General features: G+C 44.4%; 2 protein-coding genes across 8 annotated transcripts in view; one reads left to right on the forward strand and one right to left on the reverse strand.

Annotated features, from left to right (window-relative positions):
• Nucleotides 1–11,628, reverse strand: part of PIP5K1A (phosphatidylinositol-4-phosphate 5-kinase type 1 alpha) — a 38,745-nt gene extending 27,117 nt beyond the window's left edge. For 2 of the 6 annotated variants that reach the window (XR_009607196.3, XR_013557374.2), the window contains exon 1: nt 7,793–8,305. Coding sequence is in view for 2 of the 6 variants with exons in the window: in XM_060622662.3 (XP_060478645.1) it covers nt 7,793–7,874 (82 nt within the window). In the remaining 4 variants the exon portion in view is untranslated. Of the gene's footprint in view, nt 1–7,792; nt 8,306–11,121; nt 11,322–11,498 lie in introns of those variants that run through there. The other 4 variants (XM_060622662.3, XM_060622661.3, XR_013557375.2 and 1 more) reach the window with 3 other exon arrangements.
• A 112-nt stretch (nt 11,629–11,740) lies between these two features.
• VPS72 (vacuolar protein sorting 72 homolog) lies at nt 11,741–23,008 on the forward strand. 2 transcript variants are annotated; one of them, XM_060622671.1, is made up of 6 exons: nt 11,741–11,945; nt 16,034–16,186; nt 16,370–16,484; nt 16,882–17,058; nt 21,970–22,114; nt 22,433–23,008. In XM_060622671.1, the coding sequence occupies exons 1-6, from the start codon at nt 11,829–11,831 to the stop codon at nt 22,818–22,820; spliced, it is 1,095 nt and encodes a 364-aa protein (XP_060478654.1). In that variant the 5' UTR covers nt 11,741–11,828; the 3' UTR covers nt 22,821–23,008. The 2 variants fall into 2 exon arrangements, with proteins under 2 accessions (XP_060478654.1, XP_060478655.1); XM_060622672.2 differs by lacking the exon at nt 21,970–22,114 and having other exon boundaries at nt 22,433–22,571.
• Nucleotides 23,009–23,247: the final 239 nt, after the last annotated feature.

Here is a 23,247-nt window from a genome sequence, read left to right on the forward strand (position 1 = left end):
CCCTAACTTATGTTTCTGATGAAAAAGGTACTGGAGGGGCTGGTTTCTAGTCACTTGGCAAAACACCAATGGGATTCTCCATATATTTGCTTGTTAGCACTGAACTACTTGCAGACTAATATTCACTATTAAGAAGGAGAAAATGTAGAGGAAAAGAAAAACCATCAATATAATTCTGAGAAGTATAAAAAAGCAAACTTCAGAAGGGGAAATGAGTTGACTTTAAAAGAGGAGATAACTGAAATAAAGATATTTCCCAACCATAAAAACCTCCGACATTAGAGTTGTTTCTCCCCCCACCAGAGTGTAGAACAAAACAGACTTGGCCTTAATACCAGAGCCTCTCCCTGCACTTTCAGAACAGAAGCATTTCCGTTGGAGATGAGATGACATCATCCATCAGATGAAAAACTAAGAGGCAGTGTGTGACTGACTTCAATGTTTGAAGTACACATATAATTTGGGGACGCCAGAGGCTGGCCGGATGTGCATTCCTCAGACAACTGGAGTTGCGCCTGGGCAAGTCCTACAGAAGCAATCCCAGAGACCTAGCTCAATGACTTTCCAATACTACCACATCAAACGTGTCAAGGATACCTACACAGAGCACAAAGAGATATAAACAGACTTTTGGGAAGCAAAATGCTAACTCTCAGGGGTTCTCTTGGTTGAGAAGAGTGAGAGCCAGAGGTTTTAAAAGGAAAAAAAAGGCAAAAGCAAAAACCTACACAAAACAGAAACACAATCAGCCCAGTTATCTGCTGCACTTTCTAAAGCAATCTCTCTGGTCCTTGTTACCCTGAAATACTGAAAGCCATTTTAATTACACCCCTGTAGGTGCGAGGCACAACATGTTCTCCAAATGAAAATACTGAGAAATATGTTTGAGGTATCAGCCCACCTCCTAAGCACTCAAAAAACTGTTTAGAAACAAACAAAAAGGTACCATTACCACCCCCTCAATAAGGACTAAACCAAGCCACATCCCAGAGGAAAGCTAAATGTTGTTTCCTATCAAGTGTCAAGTTTTCCTAAGGATCTTCTAGAAAAAAGTCAGAAAGCCAAGGATGCTCCTAGAAACAAAAGCTACAAAGCAGTTTGATCTACCAGTCCTGAGGTCACCTCAGATAACAGCCAACTAAGTAGCAAGGAAATGAGTTACAAGATTACTAAAACTCATCCTGGTAACATACAGCCTGGTAACATACAGAGGTGTTGTAACACCTCTGCCACTAGTAACAAGCTCTCTGAACCTCAGTTTCCAGATTTGGAAAATGAGGTTAATTAAAATACCTCTTCATTTCCCTCTAGTGATGAACTTTTACTTCTACAAGGCAAATTTCATGGTTCTCAGGCCTCATATATGTTTTCTTGGCACTAAAACTTTGGTTGAAAAAAAATTGTGTCCTTCCGAAGAGACAGGAGTCTCCTGGATAAGCCACTCATGGCCAAAAAGTATTTGATTTCTTGGCAGATCACCACCTCCTATTTCCAAACCTGGCTCTATCTATCCTCAAAAAGCAAGGACTCTTGATGGATCAGAATGTACAGGCTTTAGCAGAGAAAGTCTATAATTTTAATGATATCATTGCCCCAAACAATGCACTTCAAGGCAATTACAAGGAAAATAAGAGATAATGTTACTTTGTTGTCATCCCTTTTATACAGGTTCTTTTTTTAAGTTTATTTTTATTTATTTTTTGAGAGAAAGAGAGCACGAGTGGGGGAGGGGCAAAGAGAAAGGGAGAGAAAAGATCCCAAGTAGGCTCCACACTGTCAGCCCAGAACCCAAAGCAGGGCTTGAAATCATAAACTGTGAGATCGTGACCTGAGCGATATCAAGAGTCAGACACTTAACCAACTGAGGCCACCCAGGTGTCCCTATACAGGTTCTTGTCAATGAAAACTTGAAGTTTACCAAGTTTGTTTACCTACATTGTTCACTGGAAATCTACTCTACTTCAGCTGATTATGTATGCTAAAAAGACCTCTTCCCATTCTTTCCCCACAACTTCCCTTGCTTACCTTCCTTTAGACCACTCCCCATCAACACTGCTGATCTTTGGGATAGTGCTTCTTCTGGGTTAAACCCACATTGCTCAGTTAAGTATATAAGGTAAATAATAAGATATACTGAACTCCCTGCAAAGAACTTGCCCTCCTTACTCTTGCCAAAGTCTTCCTCAGACTCAACAGAAAGGAGCTTTTTCTGGAATCAGATGTTTACCAATACATTGTCTACAGGGACAACTGACTGGCTCAGTCAGTAGAGCATGTGACTCCTGACCTCGGGGTTCTAAGTTCGAGCCCCATGTTGGGTGTAGAGATTACTTAACAATAAAATCTTCAGGGGCGCCTGGGTGGCTCAGACGGTTGAGCGTCCGGCTTCAGCTCAGGTCATGACCTCACGGTCCGTGGGTTCGAGCCCCACGTCGGGCTCTGTGCTGACCGCTCAGAGCCTGGAGCCTGTTTCGGATTCTGTGTCTCCCTCTCTCTCTGACCCTCCCCTGTTCATGCTCTGTCTGTCTCTGTCTCAAAAATAAATAAACATTAAAAACAATTTAAAAAAAAAAATAAAGAAAGAAAAAAAAATTAAAAAAAAAAATCTTCAGGGATGCAGAGCCTGCTTGGGATTCTCTCTCTCTCTGCCCCTGTCCCACTTGCGTGCATGCTCTCTCTCTCTCTCAAAATAAATAAACTTAAAAATTATCCTTAAAAAAAATAAAACCTTTAAAAAGAAATACATATTGTCTACAGCCATTACAAACAAACAGACTGGAATTTCACAGGAGAAGAAAGAAAAATGACTGGGAGACAAAGTTTAAAAAAATGGAGTGGTTGAGGAAAAAAAGTTCATTTCAAATAGAAAACTGTAAAAAGAATGATGGAAGCTCACAGGAAGTGTGAACAAAACCAATCAACACATACACAGAAACTAAACAATGCTCTCCTTTGATAGGAAAGGGTGGGGGAGTGAAGCGAGATAGGGGAAACTGGCTAGGAAGGGGTTTCCTCTAGGAAATAAATACCATCAACCCAAACACTCTCTTTGAGACTGAATGGCGGACTGGGGTTTGGAACACAGAGAAACAGAGATTCCCTCTACCAGGCTATCAGAAAATAGTATACTTCCTCAAACATACTTTTATCTATGATCAAGAAACACACCCAGTCAACAGAAAGAGAGAAGAAACTAACAACTTTGCTCTTACTTTATGTCAAGCAAGAATACCCTAAAATTCTAGGAAAGAACATATCCAGATTAAAGGATAAAAATAACCACCTTCCTTCTTTATCCCCAGTTCTGTCTTTGGCCTGGTTTTATCTCTGTTATTCACTTCACAGGCTACAGTTTCCATTATATTATCAAAGAAACACAGACTAATAAAACATGTAATAACTAGTAGCTCGCACCTATTTGGGCAAATATTAATCAGAAGACGTTTGTATCAACCCAGAACCGCACACAGAAACCAACAAAACATACAATTTTGAATCCAAAGCCAACTTATCAGTACATTATTACCAATTAATATCTGATACAAGACACCTAAAAAATCTGTATAATCATACTTGACCAAGCTTGAGCAGCCATGGCAGAAATAAATGGTTAAACAAAAACAGTGACATTCCGATGTCAGTTTTCTGTCAGAATCTACCCAAGGGAACAAAAGTAAAAAAGAAGTGTCAAAACCCCAATGGAGAAAACAAACAGCAATATCTCTCCCTACTTACAAAATGTCAACCAAAATGGTGAACCTAGTCATATTCTGACTACATGACATTCTGTTCTATCTTTATATTTCCAAATTTCAGTTTCTCACTCCAGTAAAGTGGCTTAAATTGTATTACTATCCACTAGAACAGAAGCACTGAAGGGTAAAGGACCAGCCTACAAATGTTTTACACTGGACACAAAGAACACGGATGGGCGCCTGGGTGGCTCAGTCAGTTGAGTGTCCAACTCTTGATTTCGGCTCAGGTCATGATCCCAAGGTCATGAGATTGAGCCTTAGACTGAGAGTGGAGCCAGCTTAAGATGCGCTCTCTTTCTCCCTCCCCTCCCCCTCACACGAGCGTGCACACACACTCATTCTCTCTCTAGAGAACAAGACAGAACACAGACAACAACAACAACAAAATACTCAACAAAATCCCTACCATTTGGAGTTATCAGATTACAGGCTAATTGACTAGTAGGGCTCTTCTGGGAAGAAGAGAGCTACCAAAATCAAGGATTTATGAGGCTGGCCCTACTATAAAGGTCCCAAGCAAAAATGCTTCAGTCCTGTGTTCTCTGGGGTTTCCCTCAGCAGTTACATGAAGTCAGGAAAGGAGCTATAAAGTTATTTCCAAATCATTTGTGCTCATGATAAAATCACATAGGTGAAGGGCCACAATTTCAGAAATGTTCTTGTCTGAAGCAAAAAGGAACTACAGGTTCATGATCTTCTAATGTTTCGAGTACTTTTTCTTGGGGGAGTCACGCATGATTTTATCACAAAGCTCTTATTTCAGAGAACAGTGTACACCTTAGCATTCTAACTTTACTTTCTAACTCCTTCAAATCAAGTCTCCAAAACAGAAACTCCTTACTCCCTTCATGGTAGTTTAAAAAAGGGATGCAGTGGCTTATTTCAAATCCTTTTTTTTTTTTTTTTTAAGATTTTGTTTTTAAGTAACCTCTGTACAGCAATGTAGGGCTTGAACTCACAACCCTAAGATCAAGAGTCACATGCTCTACCAACTGAGCCAGCCAGGCGCCCCTGAATTTCAAGCTCTTGATAAACTAGTCAAACTACAGATAGGGAAACAGGCTCTCTGCACACTGGTGTGACAGATGGTCATACTGTCAACAGCACCTCATCAGGGCTAATTTTATTTTTAAGTGGTGCCACTGTCCAAATAATGAGGATGGGGAGAAAGCAAAAGAAGGAATAAATTTCCTTTGCACACCAAATAGCTGAGACTAGAAGGCAAACTGCATCAACTTTTATTAACAAAGTGTTAAGAACAAGCACATGATGATGGCTGCTGTAAGCTGATATTCATTTATAACTGCTTCCCCCAAATCGAAACATGGTAATTAATTATTCCAATGGGAAAAGATGTCAAACATCACTTAGAGTGTATGGTTTGATCTAACCTCTGTATTTCACATGTCAGCAGAATAAAAGACCAGCTCTGACTTAATGGTGAAATAATCTAGACAGGGAATGACTGTTCCAAATAATCTGTCCTTCTTAATTTGAATTCCAAAAGATTTTGAGCCTCCAAAGGTTATAGGCAGCTTATCTAAGACATCAATCTATCCCTGAATCCTAACGTTCTTAACCTTGAATCCATTTTCAATATTGTCAAAGAGAGTTCCACCAAAACTTAAGTGAGCTCAGCTAAACATCTAAGAACAATAAATTGGTTTTAGAATGGTTACAAAACCCACACACACAATCTCCTACTTGAATTTCTACAAAGCCAGCCTTCTTACCTTTAACAATTTAGGAAATCATAAACCATCACTCATTCGTGTCAATGTCCTAATTCCCCTGGTACCATCCAGACACAGCAACACTCACCCCCAATCACAAATAAAACCCATTAAAAAAAATAAAAATTAAAAAAAAACTCTAATAGCCTTTTTTTGCATCAGAATCTAATATCCTTCTTCTTCAATCACATCCTTAGAATGAAATATTTTATTAAATTAAATTTACTAAGGCCAAACCTAAGTGAAAGTGAAGATACACAAAAAAAGTCAACACTATGGATCTGGACACAAAAATCCCATCAGGTTTTCAGGACTATTTATAAACACTTTTTCTTAATTTCTTAATCCAATTGTTTCAACATTTGTCAAAGAAGCAAAGATGGAAGGTGTGAGAAACAAAAGTAAGAATCTGAAGCTATTTTTAGACATTTTTATACCTTGACTTCTCATGTGAACATCATGGAGTCAAGGAGCTGTAACGTCCACTGAAACCCAGCATTTTATTTTCTGGTGAAAACACAATAGGACAAAAACATTTACACCATCTGAATTACTAACTGCTGGCTGTAGGATCTGGCAGTAAACATAGAAACATAAAAATATCAAACAATGACATCTGAAAAAGACAGCAGGACTATCCAAAGCAGTAGAGATGAAAGAGGAGGAAGATGATTCCATTAAGTGACAAAAGAAATTTTCCTTTACTCCTAAATCTGCCCACATGGCCAATACTTCCATGGGACAGAGGCTGAATCAAATCCTGGAACATAAATACATGGCTTTTAAGGTTACCCTGGTTCTAATAGAACACCTAACTTCTTATAAGCTTAAGAACTACATACAACCTTCTTTTCTGCATTGGGGGAAAGAGAGAAAAGGTTTAAATTAAGGGACTACTCTAGAAAAACACCTGTTATTTTACCTCATCCTTCCCACTTAGAATGCAACACGAGTTGCTCTGGTCCTCTAATGCTTTTACAGGAAAGGCAAAAAACACCTCTCAAGAAACTAAAAATAGATGTACATAAATAAAACTGCAGCTTATGAAAAAGATACTTGTGACCATGTAGCCAAGCTCATCCCAGCTGGAATATGAAAGCGGGAACCCTCTATTTAGCCAAGTCAAAAGGCAAGGATGCAATCGCAGGCCTAAGGAAATGTCAACCTCTCAAGTACAGCATCCAACATCTGACAGCTTCTCCTGCCTGTAGAGGCAACAGTAACTGTGGAACACCAGACATTTCTGATGGAAGCTCTAGAACAGTTTCTGACTCAATTTCCACCCACCTCCCCACACTTACACGCATTTTCCCTCCTACACACAATCTGCTGCTTTTCTTGTGGGCTCCTCCGCCCTGCCTCAATCTCCAGTAGTTTCTAACTACCCTGGCTCAGTGCTCCAAGTGCCGGTTTCCTGATACAGCCTAAGCATTCTTCCAGTGCATTTCCTATTATGCAATATTTCTCCACAGCACGTACAACCACCTCCCAAGCACTCCATCATTCCCAGGCCTAATTCCCATCACAACCTCTCTCAGCCTCTAGTGTGCATCATTCCATCTTCTCCATCTGTTTTCTAGGGTCTAGAAACTTCATGACTTCATGACTTTCAGGACTCTAATTTTCCGCCTTCCTTCAAAACGCCCTATTCCTTCCCAAAGGTGGGCAGTCTGGAAATGGGAATCCTCCAAGGAGGGTGTCTGATATAAATGCATGTGGGTCGAGCGCGTGCGCGGGGGTCGGCACTGGGAAGGGATGACGCACGAGGGGGGAGGCCTCTAAGGAAAAAGGTCTCCAATAACTCCCACCCCCAACAAAACCCACAATTCCCTAATTCCTCAGCAATCCAAAGAAAACGTCACATAACCCTTAAACATGTTTTAACCCCATGGCTTCTCTTCCACATTTTTATCCGATTAACCCCATAGTCAACTTGAATTCCACCTGCCTCTCACACTAATTCCTCTAAATACAAGGCCTCCGTTTACTTCAGTTTTCTCTACTTCTTTCGGTTTCCCTTCTGTTACCCTCCTACCCCCATTTTCAATCTCCATCCCTTTTCAAGTTCTCAAGTCGGTCTCCTCGAAGACAGCTTGTGTTTTTGAGAGCCTCCCTTTCCTCAATCAAATCCATCCTTTCCTCAGACTCCCCCGCCCGCTCAGAAAGCCCTATTTGAAAACCCAATCTCCGTCCTCCTTACCGGCAACTCCTCGGACATCCCGTTACAGGTGCCCTCCCAGGTCTCGCACTCGTTCCCATCGCACAGCCGCCATCAGCCCCCTGCCCACGCCCCACCCTGATTACCTGAGGACGAGGCGCAGGAAGGGACGCCGGGATCCGCGAATGAAAACCCGACCGACGACGGCCCTGAGGAGGCCGACGCCATCTTGGCAGCCCCCTCCCCCTCAGCGGCCTCGCTCCCTTTCAATCGGGCTCTTCCTCTTCTCCGAGTCGAATTTTCTCCACGTCTCTTCACAGAACCCGCGTTCTGCGGGCCACCTCCCTGCCCCCTCCGGGGCCTCTCTCAGACACGTCGGGCTGGGTCCTGAAACAGCTCAGGGCCGCACCATTTGGCTGGCATAGGGGAAAACCGCCGTCTCGCACCCGCTCCGCAACTTCACCAGTGCTCCGAGGGAGCTACTTTCCCCTTTCACAAAGAAGTAGGCTCCAGCCCCGCCGCCAGGACCCCGCGTCCGAACCTAACCACACCTAACGAAATAGGGGGCGTGAAAAGTCCCGGAGGAACAAACGTCCCCGCCCCTCCTCCCCAGCCACAGCCTGTTTATCGCCCAACCTCACTGCTCCACTCGGTGGCCAGGGGAAATCCGGGAAATGCGCATGCGCGTAACCTTTCCAGCGTTCCAGCCCACTCAATGGGGGGGAGAAGAGGGAGGCCCTGAGAGCCAATCGGAAGGCTGGTGTTGGTCACATTACACGGGTTCCTCTTGCCCTAACGAATCCACAGGTCGAAGACTAGCTCTTCCCCGACTGTGAACCAGCGCTACGGTGGCTCTGTGGGTCCAGTTAAATTCGTCTCTGGAAAGGACCCGGCTGAGTTGCCGGAGCTCGGGATAAGTAAGAGCCGGCCCGGCTGGCCTTCAATTTTAGAGCCCAGGGTTAGAGCTCCCCACCGAGGCGCTGTTGTCAACTCAGCGACGTTAAGCCCTTGAATATCACAAAACATCACATGCGACTATTCTTCCGGCTTTACTGCTTGTTTACTGTTTGGCTTAACATGCGTGCTTGTCTTGCCTTCCTCTGAATGACATTCAAAACAGATCTACACTTGGCTTCAAGCGCAATGCTGGGCACAGTTATAGAATTCAGAAGACCTCTCAGAAAAAGCCACGGAAGGCGACCATATCACAATCTATCTGCGATCCAGGCAAACCCTTGGTTCTGTTAATCAGTGCACCGAACTGCACAGAGAAATTCCCCATTCTAGTCTAGCGTTCGGATTAATAAAGTACCCTGGAGATTGTGAAAACCAGATGGGGAGCTGAAGACTGATCGGACTGTAAGCTGCTGAAAAGCAAAGACTGTTTCACTCTTGTATCTCCAGCTCCTCCCATCTTGTGAGCCTGTACATGGTAGCGGCTCAATAATTATTTGTGAAATTAATAAATGAAGAGAAATTGTGTGTGTGGGGGGGGGGGGGGGTCTTGGTTTGCAGCCCCCAAGATGGCCTGGTTATCCTCTATCCGGATGTCTTCCGGGTCCTCGAAAGGGAACCTAGGACCATGAAGTCCAGAGACTACCACTGCCTATTTACCTCTGCCTTCTACCCCTCTCTCAAGATAGAAATAATTGTTTCCCTGCTGCCACTTGCTGGATTATTCATATTCCATTGGGTACTGAAGGTAGACAAACTACATGATTTGCCATTTCATTCAATAGCAATGGAACTGAACGACACTGAAGTATTTTACGGTTGCCTATACATATACCCCTCCACCCAACTAACAGTACAGGAACTAGACAGGTGGGAGCACACTGTCTAGCACAGGATTTGGCTCATAGGTCAAATAAATATTTATTGAATAAATTATACTTGTGTCCATAAAAGGCATGGAGTTGCTACCATTTCCTGAGTTATTTTAGAAATCAGCTGGTGTAGAAATAAAGCTGTTTCTGATTTAAAAATTGGAAATAGACCAATAAAGCCCTGACTCACACATGCAGTAGGTCAAATAGAGGGATCTTCTCCCTGGGATTTGATCTATGAATTTGATTTCAGCCCTCCTGAAAAGAAGAGATCCCTGTTTTGTAGCTTCTTAGGGGTCTTTGTTTCTCTTTATGTACCAGAAAATGGCTGCTATTACTCCTACTACATGGTACTATGTCAGTCTGTTTACTTGTTGTCTTCCTCACAAGACTGAATATTTCAGGGCAAAGATTACATCTTACCCATTTTCATATCTCAAGCATTTTATATCTCAAGCATCTTTGTGCCTGGCACAAAGTAGGTGCATAATACATGTCTCCTGAATATATGAAGGAATGAAAGCAAAATTCAAAAAGTGGGGCCAGGGTGTCTCTCATCTTTTCCCCCTTTACATTATCTCTGCCTCCACTCCCACTCAATCCCTGGGGTGTTCTCTTAGTCACAGAGCCACTCTTCCCCAGTAACATTCCTGGCATAGAAGACCTGGGGTGACGTGGCAGGGTGTGGAGGCAGAGGCAAAGCAGGACATGTTGGCTTGGTGCCCCAAGGAAATTGAAAAAGGAGTTCACCAATATATATTTTGGAAAAGTAGAGCAATCTGGTGATTTCAAAATAGGTCCACGTATACAGATTTGACAGAAATATGTGAGTGTGCACACACATGCACACACACACACAGATTTTATCATATCTTAGAATAGTCCCTAAGGTCAGAATGGAGGGGGCTAGTGGCAAGCAAGATCAACGTAGACACAAAATAAGAGGATGAGTACCTTATTCATTCAATTGTCATTCATTAATTCATTCACTGAATTGACATTATTTAGCCCCAACAATGTCCTAGGCACCATGAGAGTTCCTGGTATACGCAGGTGAAGATAAAGTCCTCGCCCTCAGAAAGATCACAGACTAATGAGAGAGGCAGACCCATAAATCATTAGAGTAAAATGTAATAGCTGCCATTAATAAAGTATGTACAAGTGCTATGGGTTGACAATCATACTCTCAGAATACAAGATAGGAAGAGAAGTTGATAGAAGTTGATACAGGGTCTTGACAATACCACAGACTATTTGATATTGGAAGTATTCCAGAGAATCAAGGCGGCATGACCTCCGTGTTTATGGAAACTGTGTCAGGAAGAGAGATTGGCGACTGTAGAAGACTTTACTGTCTTATAGAGCCAGAATTTGGCCAGGTAGACAAGTAAGGAAAAGAATCCTAAGAAGGAAAAGCAGGCAGGCACGACGAAGAATTGAAAAGTGATACTAGAATAGGACAATGAGGCAGGAGGTGAAGCTGTAAAGGTAGGGAGAGGCCAAACTATGAAGGATCTTGAATGCCATGTTAATAGTAGTTAGCACCTACTAACCATATGTGCTTACTAAATCCTGTGCTAAGCAGTTTACAAGATTAATATCTCTTAATCTTTGCAACAACTTTAAAATATAAGTATTATTCGTCCCACCTTGTTATTTTCTTAAGTAGGTTCCACGCCCAACGTGGGGCTTGAACTCAAGACCCTGATATCAGGAGTCGCGTGCTCTACCCACTGCGCCAGCCGGCGTCCCTAGTTCCAGTTTACAGATGAAAACTGAGATTCAGCAACTTGTCCAAAGTCACACAGCTAAAAGATCTTAAACTCAAACTCAGGTATGGCTGGCTCTAAAGCTATGCTCTTAAAACACACTACTATTCTGCCTCAAGGATTTTGGACTTTAACCCGTAGATGATAGGGAGTCATTAAACATCTTCGAGTAGAAGAGTGACAAAGTCTGGGTTTTTAGAAAGGTTCCTACTAGAAGCAGAATGGAAAATGGACTGGAGCAGAGGTAGAAGACTGACCTCTTCTAAGTGAAAGTTTGTTGACTCCTAAATTCTGGACTTAGGGTAGTAGGACTCCTGGAGTCACCGAGCCCAATCGTTCCACAGTCCAGGTCAGCGCGTACTGGAACGGGGAGCTCGGTGGTCTCCGCGTTCCCGGTGGGCGGGGCTGCAGAGTGAGGAAGGCGCGGCTGAAGGGACTAGGAGCCTCTCGAAGCTCTGCTACCTCTGCCTGTAGACTACTGGCTTCCGCCACCGCCTACCACCCGCAGGTAGTGGTGTCGAGCGCCGAGTTCCGCTACCCGCGCTGGGTGAGGCGCCTCTGATCGCGGCGCAGTCTCGGTAGGCGGTATGAGTTTGGCTGGGGGCCGGGCCCCCCGGAAGACCGCGGGGAACCGGCTTTCTGGCCTCCTGGAGGCAGAGGAGGAAGATGAGTTCTACCAGACGACTTATGGGGGTTTCACAGAGGCAAGAGCTGGGTCCAGGAAGAGGGAGGGGAGGAAGCTAAAGGGAGTCCTGAAGGGAGAAACCTCGGACAAAGAAGGGGGCGGGGAATGGAGTGGAGCCCTGGTAGCTGATACTCGCGACGGGGTGGGAGAGTCGGGGGTGGCGGGGGTTTAAAATGGAGTACTAGAAGGTAGAGCCCTAGATGGGGTTGGAGGGGTCGGGGATGGTAGGGTCTCCGGAGGCACCCCAGAGTATGGCAGAAACCGACAGTGTACTTTTCTAGTTGCCTGTTTTCACCACACTCTTGACGTCTAACGTTAACGCGAGCTTCTCGCAGCCACGCGGTATATAGTCGTGGGCCCACGGTATGGTTCTTCACCAGAGGTATAGAAAGGAATCTCTTTTCAAAAAAGAAAAAATAGAGGAGCTTAGCCTATGCTTTTTCCAGCTTTCAAGTCTCAATGTAAGTGTTTCCTTCGATAACCCTTCTTTGCTATAAAAAGTGTCCTATTTATTTCCTTCATAGTATACATTTCAAATTGTAATTAGATTTGGTTTGCCTGCTTGTTTATACTTTCCTATTAGGTTGTAAACTCTGTAAGGTTAGAGATGGTCTGTTTTGTTCAACAGAATACGTCTAGTGCCTGGGCTAGGGTCTGGATTGGATTGGCACTTGTATTGATTGAATCTGTCCATTCTTAAAATAGCCGTTGAGAAGCTAGGGCAAACCAACTACTGTGACAGGTTATAAGGAAGCAGAGAGTATTAAGAACGCTTTTTCTTACCTATACCAGACCCCAATGGGGGAAGCAGCTGAATTAACAGTTGAAATACTGTGTGATAAGGAGTAAAATAAGTGGTAATGATAGGGTGCTGTGGTAACATGTGGGAGCCAGAGTCATTGGTGGGGATGGGCATCCTGGGGGACACGATGTTTAAACTTAGGACAGTATGAAAAGTAAGCTGTGGCTGTATGTACAGCAGTAGGGCTGAGAGCAGGGTAAGGAGAAAGTTTAGCCCACTGAGGGGGTGGAGCAGATGTGTAAAGGTACTGAGTCTGGGTCTGGAGTCTGCATGTCTACTCTCATTCTCCAGACCTTGAAAGAGAATAAAGATTGGTAAGGCTGGAGAGAGTAGGCGTGGGCCAGATCATGTTGGGCCTTGTGAACCATGTTAAGGAGTTTGCTCTTTATCCAGAGGACTGAGAAGATTCATCAAAGTACATGATCAAATCTGTACTTTATATAGTTTTTAATGTTTATTTTAGAGAGAGAGTACGAGCGGGGAAGGGGCAGAAAGACAGGGAGACACAGAATATTTTTAAATTTATTTAATGTTTGTTTATTTTTGAGAGAGAAAAAGACAGTGTGAGCAGGGAAGGGGCTGAGAGAGAGGTGGACACAGAATCCAAAGCAGGCTCCAGGCTCTGACCTATCAGCACAGCCCAATGCAGGCCTTGAACCCACAAACCACAAGATTATGACCTGCGTGGGAGTTGGTTGCTTAACTGACTGAGCCACCCAGGCGCCCCCAAATTTGTACTCTAGAAACCTCACTCTAATGAAGAGAATGAAAGAGGCAGTGGGAGTAGAGAAACATGGGCAATAGGTTTCAAGACACATTAAGGAAATTGAATCCACAGGACTTGATGACTGATTGGGAGTCATTACTTACACAGCTATAGTTTAAAATAGAATGTTCTCTTCCCTCCCCCAAAGGCCATTTTCCTATTCCTGTCATTTTACGAGTCGTTATTTAATATGTACCCTTCATGCTTCCAAAAAGGATTAAAGGAGGCTTACTATATAAACAAAAAGTAGGAACAGTAAAAATAGAGACAGATCAGAAGTAATTGTACCAGGAGCCTTGGCTAAAATGGTAATAGCAATTGATACTAAATTTAGCTGTGAGCTTCCTGGCAGCCAAACCCTGAATTTCTTTTTTCAGTAAGAAAGAAGCATATACATTCTTTAAAAGAGAAAAACTTATTCAACGCTAAATTCTAGGAATTTAATCCTTATATAAGATGTATAAACTAACAGGGTTTCGGCAGATGATGTAGAAATATTCTCTTATCTAGTCATGTCTATTAATGACCCTCAATAAGGGCCAAAGGAATGGTAGTAAATCCCTAACTTAATGAAAGTATTTTGATTGGATACTAAGCTAATGTGTAGTGGAACTACTATTCTCTGGTGAGATGACTTAATACCAGGTTAAAGCTGAGGGGATTAATGTGTTCCCAGGCTGTCTTTCACAAACATCAGTTGGGAGGAAATGATGGTCATCAGTGCAAGATTGAACTCTGGCTAGCTTGGAGTGTCAACTCTCTGTGCTATTTGCTTGCTTTGGCAGCATATGTACCAAGATTAGCCTGTTGGTCTACATCATTGATTGAAGAGAGAGCCACATGTTTGAGATGCCACCCCGCCCAGTTGACTCCCCTGCCCCCAAGTGTATTTTTCCCTTTACTTTTTAATGGGGCTGCCGTTCTAGACTTAACCTGCACTCTCTCAATTTCAATTCTAGGCCCCATGTTCTCTACTCCACTCAGCTAACCATCTTCAGAACTTTCTGAAACACTCCTTGTATACAGTCTTCCTATCTCCCCAAGTCTTCATTGGCTCCCCATTACTAGTACTTGTACCCAATTATTTTTCTGTTCCAACACACCTGAGGAATGAGACCTATTTCTCAGTAACTTTAGTTTACCTCAGCAATGATTATCAGTACTGGAAAAAGCAAGGAGAGGGAGAGGATTGAGAATCCTTGGCCTGCAAATTAAACTCATGAGTTTATTAGCCTGATAATGTAAGTCTCTCTGTAGACTGAATGCAACCTTTTCAAGTCTTAGAGCCTTATAGGGCAGTCAGGAAATGTTGGAAGAAGGCTGTGCTGGAGTCAAAGGCAATCAGCTAGGAAGATTTCTTGCCCAAGAAAAACTTTCTGCTTTACTTAGGTCTAAATCTTTATTCTATAAATAAGCTATGCACATTCCTGCTTCTGCATCTTTGTTCTTGCTGTTCCATCTACCCATGTTACCTCTGCCCTCTTGGCTGTCTAAACACTACCCACGTTTTATTTTATCTTATTTTATTTTATTTTATTATTTAAAAAAAATTTTTTTAATGTTTATTTATTTTTGAGACAGAGAGAGACAGAGAATGAACAGGGGAGGGTCAGAGAGAGAGGGAGACACAGAATCTGAAGCAGGCTCCAGGCTCTGAGCTGTCAGCACAGAGCCCGACGCGGGGCTCGAACCCACAGACTGTGAGATCATGACCTGAGCCAAAGTCGGAGGCTCAACCGACTGAGCTACCCAGGCGTCCCTATTTTCTTTTGTAAGTTTATTTATTTTGAGAAAGAGAGTGCATATGGGAGAGGGGCAGAGAGAGAAAGAGAATCCCAAGCAGGCTCTGCGCTGTCAGCATGGAGGCCAAAGTGGGACTCGATCTTACAAACTGTGAAATCATGACCTGAACTGAAATCAGGAGTCAGACGCTTAACTGACGGAGCCTCCAAGGCGCCCCAAAACACTACCAGTATCTTAAACCATGGCTCAAGTTCTCTTTGTTCTTTAGAGTCTCAGCAAACTGTGACGTGATGACCAAATCTGGCCCGCTACCTGTTCTGTTTTAGCCCTTCACAGAAAAAGTTTGCCAACCCCTGCTCTAAAGGAATAAAGTCTAAAGTTTAGACCCTCCCAGATGACCAATCTATAGCAAGTGTGCCTTCCTTTGAGCTCCTATAACACTTTAGTACCATTTGATACCTTATATGTTGTCTTGTATTTAAACTTCCTTTTATAATTATATCCTGTCCTCTGCCTGACTGTGAGACCCCTGAAGGTAAAGACCAAACCAAATCCTTTCTGTATCCCAGGACTTAACGCTGTGTGCTACGGGTAAAGGGCAGTTAATGACTGCCGAAAGAGGTGGTGCTGGAGCCAAAGGCCATTAACTAGAAGAGCTTCTTGCCTAAGGAAATTGAAGAGCTGGGTTGGGAAGGAGAATGGGGCAGCTCTTACCAAGAAACCAAAGAGATTCTGTACCTGGAGGGGCACTGATGACTCCAGTGACAGTGAGAACCTTCTCTCCTTATATCCTCAGGAATCTGGAGATGATGAATATCAAGGGGACCAGTCAGACACAGAGGATGAAGTGGACTCTGACTTTGACATTGATGAAGGGGATGAACCATCCAGTGATGGAGAAGCAGAAGAGCCTAGAAGGAAGCGCCGAGTAGTCACCAAAGCATATAAGGTGCAGGGGTATCCTGGTTTTCTTGGACTCCTGTAATTTCCCATAATTTCTCTTCTGCCCTTCATAAGGTCACAGGACTCCCCATGCCAGTCCTATTTCCCACAGGACTAGTTTTCTCTTAAAATCCTCATCTTTCTCCGTATTACTTCTGTTCCATGGTATCTGATTCCAATCTGTTCCCAGGAGCCTCTCAAGAGCTTGAGGCCTCGAAAGGTCAGCACTCCAGCTGGTAGCTCTCAGAAGGCCCGAGAAGAGAAAGCACTGCTGCCATTAGAACTACAGGATGATGGCTCTGACAGTGAGTGTGGAGATGTTTGGGTCAATTGACAATTGGGTCAATTGGGTCAATCAGAACATAATGAAAAAGTATTGTATTCATGGCAAGTTAACTGAAGTTGACAACTGTACTATGGTTATATAAGGGAAGCCCTTATTCTTAGGAAATATACAGTGAAGTATTTAGGGTCGAGAACTAAGATGTGTGCAACTTAATCATTCGGGAAAACACACGCGATGCAAATGGGGCAAAAGGTTAACAGGAAGTGATCTGGGTAAAGGATACATAGGTACTTTCTGTGGACTCCTCTTACAACTTTTTTGTAAGTTTGAAATGATTTCCAAATAAGTTTTAAAATTAAAAATAAAGGAGGTGGACATGAATTCAAAGATTTCTTCCTCTCTGACTTCTTCCCCAGGTCGGAAGTCCATGCGTCAGTCTACAGCTGAGCATACAAGACAGACATTTCTTCGGGTACAGGAGAGGCAGGGACAGTCACGGCGGCGAAAGGGGCCCCATTGTGAGCGGCCACTGACCCAGGAGGAGCTGCTAAGAGAGGCCAAGATCACAGAGGAGCTCAACTTACGTTCACTAGGTCAGTCTGGTTTTGAGACTAGTGGGCAGAGGGAGGGGGAACCTTAGAAAAACAGAGACTGAAGGGCCTGAAGAGCTGGGGGGGGTTGAAGATCCAGAATAAGGGAATCAGAGGAAGGAAATGGGGAGAGTGAGGGATTAGGAGCAAGGAGTGAGGCAGTTAGCTGGGCTCTAAAGAACAAGTTACATTGAAGAAAAAGTGTGTTTGTATAAAATAAGAATCGAATAGAACTGAGTTCAAATCCTAGTTCTGCCGTTCAGTTGCTTGTAAGACTGCTGACAGATTGCTTAACCTACTTGCATCTTGCTGTCCTGGTTCACAAGGTGGGGTGATAATGCCTCCTTTAATGATAATCATGAAAATTAGAAATTCGCCAGAATTAGTCCATGAGATGAGCTAAAGTCAAAATTCTTTAAAATCCCTTCAGTTTATGTGCCGAGTACACTGTCACGTAAAGTAATATATTGTACAAAACATATATTTCTTTATAGGGCGTTGAGAGTTGCAAATCATGAGAGGTACACGAGGGAATGGCAGGTTATACACATCCTGTCACATGCTCGATCTGGGGCATACTTCTATTGAGTGAAATAACACATACAATCACCTATAATATGTGCTTTGTTCTCTCTGTCTTTCTCCCCCAACCCCCGTCGAATCTTTCTCTCTGAATCTTTTATTTTTGGTCAAACACATATGATTAAACATGGATAGCCCAAATGTGGAGTTGAGTATTGTTTATGCAGAATATCTGGGACCCATCCCATTCTACTTTTATATTTCTCAAATGTAGATAACTCCAAAAGAACACAATGATTGAGAAAAGATTTACTTCAGTTGCAACATCTTCAGGGTTTGTTTTCCTGTTTTGTTATGGTGACTTTAACATTGAATATTTAATCTTTGATGGTAATTCAGTACTTTCAAACAGTAGCTATCCCTCAAAACAGAAATGACTGAGAACCATCACAAACAGTGAGGTGACCTTGATGTCACTGTAATTACAGTCCTCATCCTTTGACCACATTGGTTGGTTTGGGCCACTGTAAGGAGGGTAACACCTGGGCTTCTTGTACCAGTAGCTGACATCGGAGACCCTGCAGAAGCAGGTTCTGCAGGGGGGACAAGAAGTTCATTTTTGAACATGTTGAATTCGAGGAGTTTTTGAGTGGTCCATGCAGTGCTGAGAGTTCAGTGTACACATCTGGGCTTGGACAAGAGATCTAGGCTGGAAACAGAAATTTGGAAGTCTGTAGAGTATGGATAGCATTGATGAGATTGGAGTGGATCAGATCACCCAGGGAGAAAGCATGGGGAAGAGAAGACAGGCCGAAGAGAACCCTGCAGATGTACAAGAGGAGCTTAGCAGTGGCCAGGATTTGGAGAACTTCAGGAGAATTTATCTTAAGAATGCCAAGGAGGGGCACTTGGGTGGTCAGTCAGTTAAGTGTCTGCCTCTTGGTTTCGGCTCGTGTCATGATCTCACAGTTCGTGGGTTTGAGCCCCACACTGTCAGCTCAGAGCCTGCTTGGGATTCTTTCCTTCCCTCTCTCTCTGCCCTTCCCTCCCCCCCAAATAAATAAATAAATATTAAAAAAAGAAAAAGAACACCAAGGAAAGAAAATGTTTGAGAGAGAGTCTCTGCTGAATGCTGCAGAAATGCTACTCAAGAGGAGAACTGTGAAGTGTCCATTTGTTTTGATGACAAGGAGGTCAGATGAACTTAGGGAACACTTTTTGGAGACTACACCATTTTGAAGCCAGCTGGGGAGCCAAACTTATAGAGCTTGGCTGTGAAGGGTGGTTTAAGGAGTAAAACCTATAGGATCTGGGGTCAATGTACAGTTTTCCTTGTTTGTTTTATCTAAGATTAGAGGAACTCTTGTCTTTGGTGAGAAGCAACTGAAAGTTTAATGACAGAGAAGAAAGAAAGGATAGTTAATAGGGTGGGTTTTTGGAGAAGTGAGATGTGGGGGGAGTGGGGTAGCTAGAGTACAGGTGGAAGAATTGGCCTAAATTATGGAGGAGGAAGGAAGGATGGCTTGTAGTTGGAGGTTTATAAACCCATAGCAGGACATTGGAGTGGTTCTCATCTGATGTCTTTTAGGCACTATCACCTGTCAGGTGTTGGGCATAGAGTTGGAAGCTTGAAGATAGTGAAATGTGCTTGAAGTAGTTCAGGGGCGCCTGGGTGGCTCAGTCGGTTGAGCATCTGATTCTCGATTTAAGCTCCGATCATGATCCCAGGGTTGTGAGATCACGCCCCGTGTCGAGCTCTGTGCTGAGCATGGAGCCTGCTTAAATTCTCTCTCTCCCTCGCCTCTTCTCCACTGCACGCACATCTTCTCTCTCCCTAAAAAAAAGTAATAAGAAGAAGAAGAAAGAAAAGAAATAGTTGAGATAGAATTATCTGCTGGTGTTGGGGGAGTCTGTTGAATTTGGGGAACATGCATTCATGGTGGTTCCAGTCTAGCCTGTTGTGTAGTATTTTTCCAGGAGCACTCAGCAATCCAGGTCTGGACCAGGGAGTGTAGATTGATGAGAGTGACTGAAATGATAGGTTGAGGAACCTAACCTTGATTTAAAAAGGAAACTGGAAGAAAAAAAAGAACAATGAAGACTGGAGGGGGGTGCCAGATAGAATGAGGAGAGATCCATGTATGGGAGGTATAAAGGACAGAGGATATCTAGAATTGTGGAGCAAAACACCCAAAGCATAGGATGTTGCGGCCAGAGCCTGGGATGTGTGATTTTTAGTATTTCAGAGCTGGGGCAGTTCCCGGCTGTAGCCATAGTGGAATGGAGCAACAAATGTGTCACGGACAGGAAGATGAGATCCGTAAACTGTGGGGATGGGATGTTGAAGGGGCTACCCATGTGCACTTTGAGGTCACCAGGGTGATGAAGGATGAGAAGAGTTGAGTGGAGAGGAACAGTGGAAAGCATTGCTGAAGTCTTCAGAGAGTGAGGGAGTGAGCATGACAGGAAAGAAACATGATCTAGCCTGGTGGCATAAGTCTCCAGAGAGAAGTGGGTTTGCGCGTGGGGAGAGAAGCAGTTGCAGTGTGGGCTCAACAGGACCCAGGCACACCCTGCATGGGAGGTGGCAGGACGAGAGACCTCCACCAGAGGGCTGCAGGGAGAGCAGTGGCCTTGGGATGACAGGCTTCCAGGAAGACAAGTTGTGGAAGGAATTCACAGTGAGAAACTTGAGGACATAGATGAGTTGGCTGGTTATAGAGCAGGAGTTCCAGAAGGTACAGGGAAGTGTTTGAAAGGGGAAGTGTTGGAAGGTTGGCAGAAGGGAAAGAAAGCAACATTACCAACCAGAATTCCAAGTACGAGAGAGGCTAAATCATTGGTGGGGTTTCCAGAGCACACTTTTCTGGTCAGACTTTATCTAGAAGATTGGATGCGCACTTAAGAAACAGAAATTTGGAGTTCATTCAGAGGAAAGGGATCAGGAATATTTTGCCCTACTGAACATTAACAAATACTTGTTGAGTGCCTGTAATGGGTGGCACACCGCATGGCCCTGATAATATGTAGGTAACATGAGTCACAGTCACTGCCCTTCAGGAGGAGACCTGTGTACCAGCGATGAACTACCATAGAGCAGTGTCACTGTCCAGACGGGACTGTGGCGAATAAGAGGAGCGCTCAGAAGGAGGATTGGTTCTTCTGCCCAGCTCGTTGTTGCCATGTGACAACGCAGATGCCAGGTTGCCCGATTTCCTTGTTAATTTTTTTTTTTTTATGTTTATTTTTGAGAGAGAGACAGAGACAGAATGTGACCGGGGGAGGGGCAGAGAGAGAGGGAGACACAGAATCCGAACAGGCTCCAGGCTCTAAGCTATCAGCTCAAAGCCTGATGCAGGGCTCCAACTCACAAACTGTGAGATCGTGACCTGAGCTGAAGTTGGACGCTTAACCTAAGCCACCAAGGCGCCCCTCCTTGTTATTTTTTTAAGAAGGACCAGAGGGGCACCTGGGCCGCTCAATCAGTTGATTGACTCTTGATTTCAGCTCAGGTCATGATCCCAGGGTTGTGGATCAAGCCGTGCGTCTGGCTCTGTGCTGAGCATGGAGCCTGCTTAAGATTCTCTCTCCTTCCCTCTGCCCTTTCTCCCCGTTTGCACATGTGCCCACTCTCTCAAAAAAAAAAAAAAAAAAAAAAAGGACCAGAAATCTCTGTATTTAAACGTAATTTCCTCATTTTCAAATATCAGTAACTATTTCAAATTTTCTCTAAAATACAATACAGATCAAACAAAACACTTAGAGGAGCTGCCAGCATGTGGCCTCTGCCATAGACTGTGAAAAGTACAGTAATGGAAGTGTCCTAGGCACAGGGGTTAGCAAAAAGAGAGTGTGTCTCAAAACCATGTTTTATGAGAAATGGTTCAAGGAATGGGTGTTGTGATCGGCCTGGAGGGAGAGACCTGGATACTAATTTCAACTATGTAAAGGACTGTCATGGGGAAGACAGGTTGGACCTGTGTCCTTTACAGCTTGAAAAGGTGAAACAGTGTCATCAGGCAACATATTTCAGCTGGAAATAGGAGAGAACTCTGTAATGACCAGAGATGCCTGAAGACGCAGCGCGCTGCCGTGGCTGGGAGTGAGCGGACAGGGCAGCTTGGGCAAACAGGCTCCTCATCCAAGGGTTCCTTCCAGCTCCAGAGTCCTGCTGTCTGAGTGCGTGAGGAGCTGAGTGAACGGGAGAGGTGGGCGGAGAGGATGTCGGGGGTTGGGGGGTGGTCAAGCAAAGAATGTCGGAACTAGGAGGTGCTAGGGGGGCCTCAGAGGATTGGTGTGAGTGGCTTGGGCAGGCAGGGACTAGACAGGACAGACATGAGTGTGGGCACGGGGGAACTCACCGCCCCCTCATTCCTCCCTTTGACCCTGAAGAGACCTATGAGCGGCTTGAGGCTGACAAAAAGAAGCAGGTGCACAAGAAGCGGAAGTGCCCTGGGCCCATAATCACCTATCATTCGGTGACGGTGCCGCTCGTTGGGGAGCCAGGCCCTAAAGAAGAGAATGTGGATGTGGAAGGGTGAGTGCGTCACAGGGGAGAAGGGAAGAGAGCCTTCTCCCTGCCATCCTCAGTTCTCCTCACACAGCTCTCCAATACACAGATGTCCTTCAGGGTCCTCTTCCCTCAGCTGTGTTTCTTTCTGTTTTTAGTCTCTCTCCCCTCTCTCAGCAGTTTTCCCACCCAGCACAGCTTGCTTCTCCCCATCTGTCACTTAATAGATTCTCTCCGATTGTTGCCGTCATTCTGCCTCCTTCCTCTCTTTCCTCACCTGTCTTATCTCTTTGTCTGTTGTTTTCTCTCCTCAGACTTTTTGTGTTTCTCTGTCTCTCCCCTCAGACTGGATCCTGCTCCCACAGCTTCTGCACTGACTCCCCGTGCCGGCACTGGACCCATCGTCCCTCCTGCTCGCTGCTCCCGTACCTTCATCACTTTCAGTGATGATGCGACATTTGAGGAATGGTTTCCCCAAGGGCGGCCCCCAAAGGTCCCTGTTCGGGAGGTCTGCCCTGTGACCCATCGCCCAGCTCTGTACCGGGACCCTGTCACAGACATCCCCTACGCCACTGCTCGAGCCTTCAAGATCATCCGTGAGGCCTATAAGAAGTACATCACTGCCCACGGACTGCCGCCCACGGCCTCAGCGCTGGGCCCTGGCCCGCCACCTCCCGAGCCCCTCCCTGGCTCTGGGCCTCGAGCCTTGCGCCAGAAAATTGTCATCAAATAAGGAGAGGAGTAGTCCTTAGAAACCTCTTTCCTGCCCTGACTTGGGGCTCTTAATGTTCCCCTTCCTCTCCCTGGTTCTCCTCTTGGTCATCTCTGACCTTTGCCTGGCCCTTTTCCATCTTTCTTTCCCCCCAGTTCCTATTGGTTTTATTTGTGTTTTTTAATCTAATAAAAGAGAAAGATCCCCTTTGTCTGGTGTCTCATTGAGTTGGGAGCAAGAAGTCTTTGTGAATGTCTGAGTATATATGGGTCTTTATTTTGTTTAATAGCATTTATTATGAGCTGCCCTTTTTAAATTGTAAGTATTCACTCCTCCAGCTGGATTATAAACACCTTTAAATTAGACCTCCAAACGAAATTCCTGTACTCCCCTTTATATCACCTTATATTCACTGCTTTGAATATAGCAAGACACCAAATAAGAAGGA

Source organism: Panthera onca, chromosome C1 (genome assembly GCF_046562875.1).
Source record: "Panthera onca isolate mPanOnc1 chromosome C1, mPanOnc1 haplotype 2, whole genome shotgun sequence".
NCBI classification, from domain to species: domain Eukaryota; kingdom Metazoa; phylum Chordata; class Mammalia; order Carnivora; family Felidae; genus Panthera; species Panthera onca.

Excerpts from the sequence above, each read along its gene's own strand:
- VPS72 (XM_060622671.1), top strand. The coding sequence starts at position 11,829 with ATGAGTTTGGCTGGGGGCCGGGCCCCCCGGAAGACCGCGGGGAACCGG. Across the intron at positions 17,059-21,969 it reads GCTCAACTTACGTTCACTAG|AGACCTATGAGCGGCTTGAG; the intron begins GTCAGTCTGGTT and ends TTGACCCTGAAG. Across the intron at positions 22,115-22,432 it reads GAGAATGTGGATGTGGAAGG|ACTGGATCCTGCTCCCACAG; the intron begins GTGAGTGCGTCA and ends CTCTCCCCTCAG.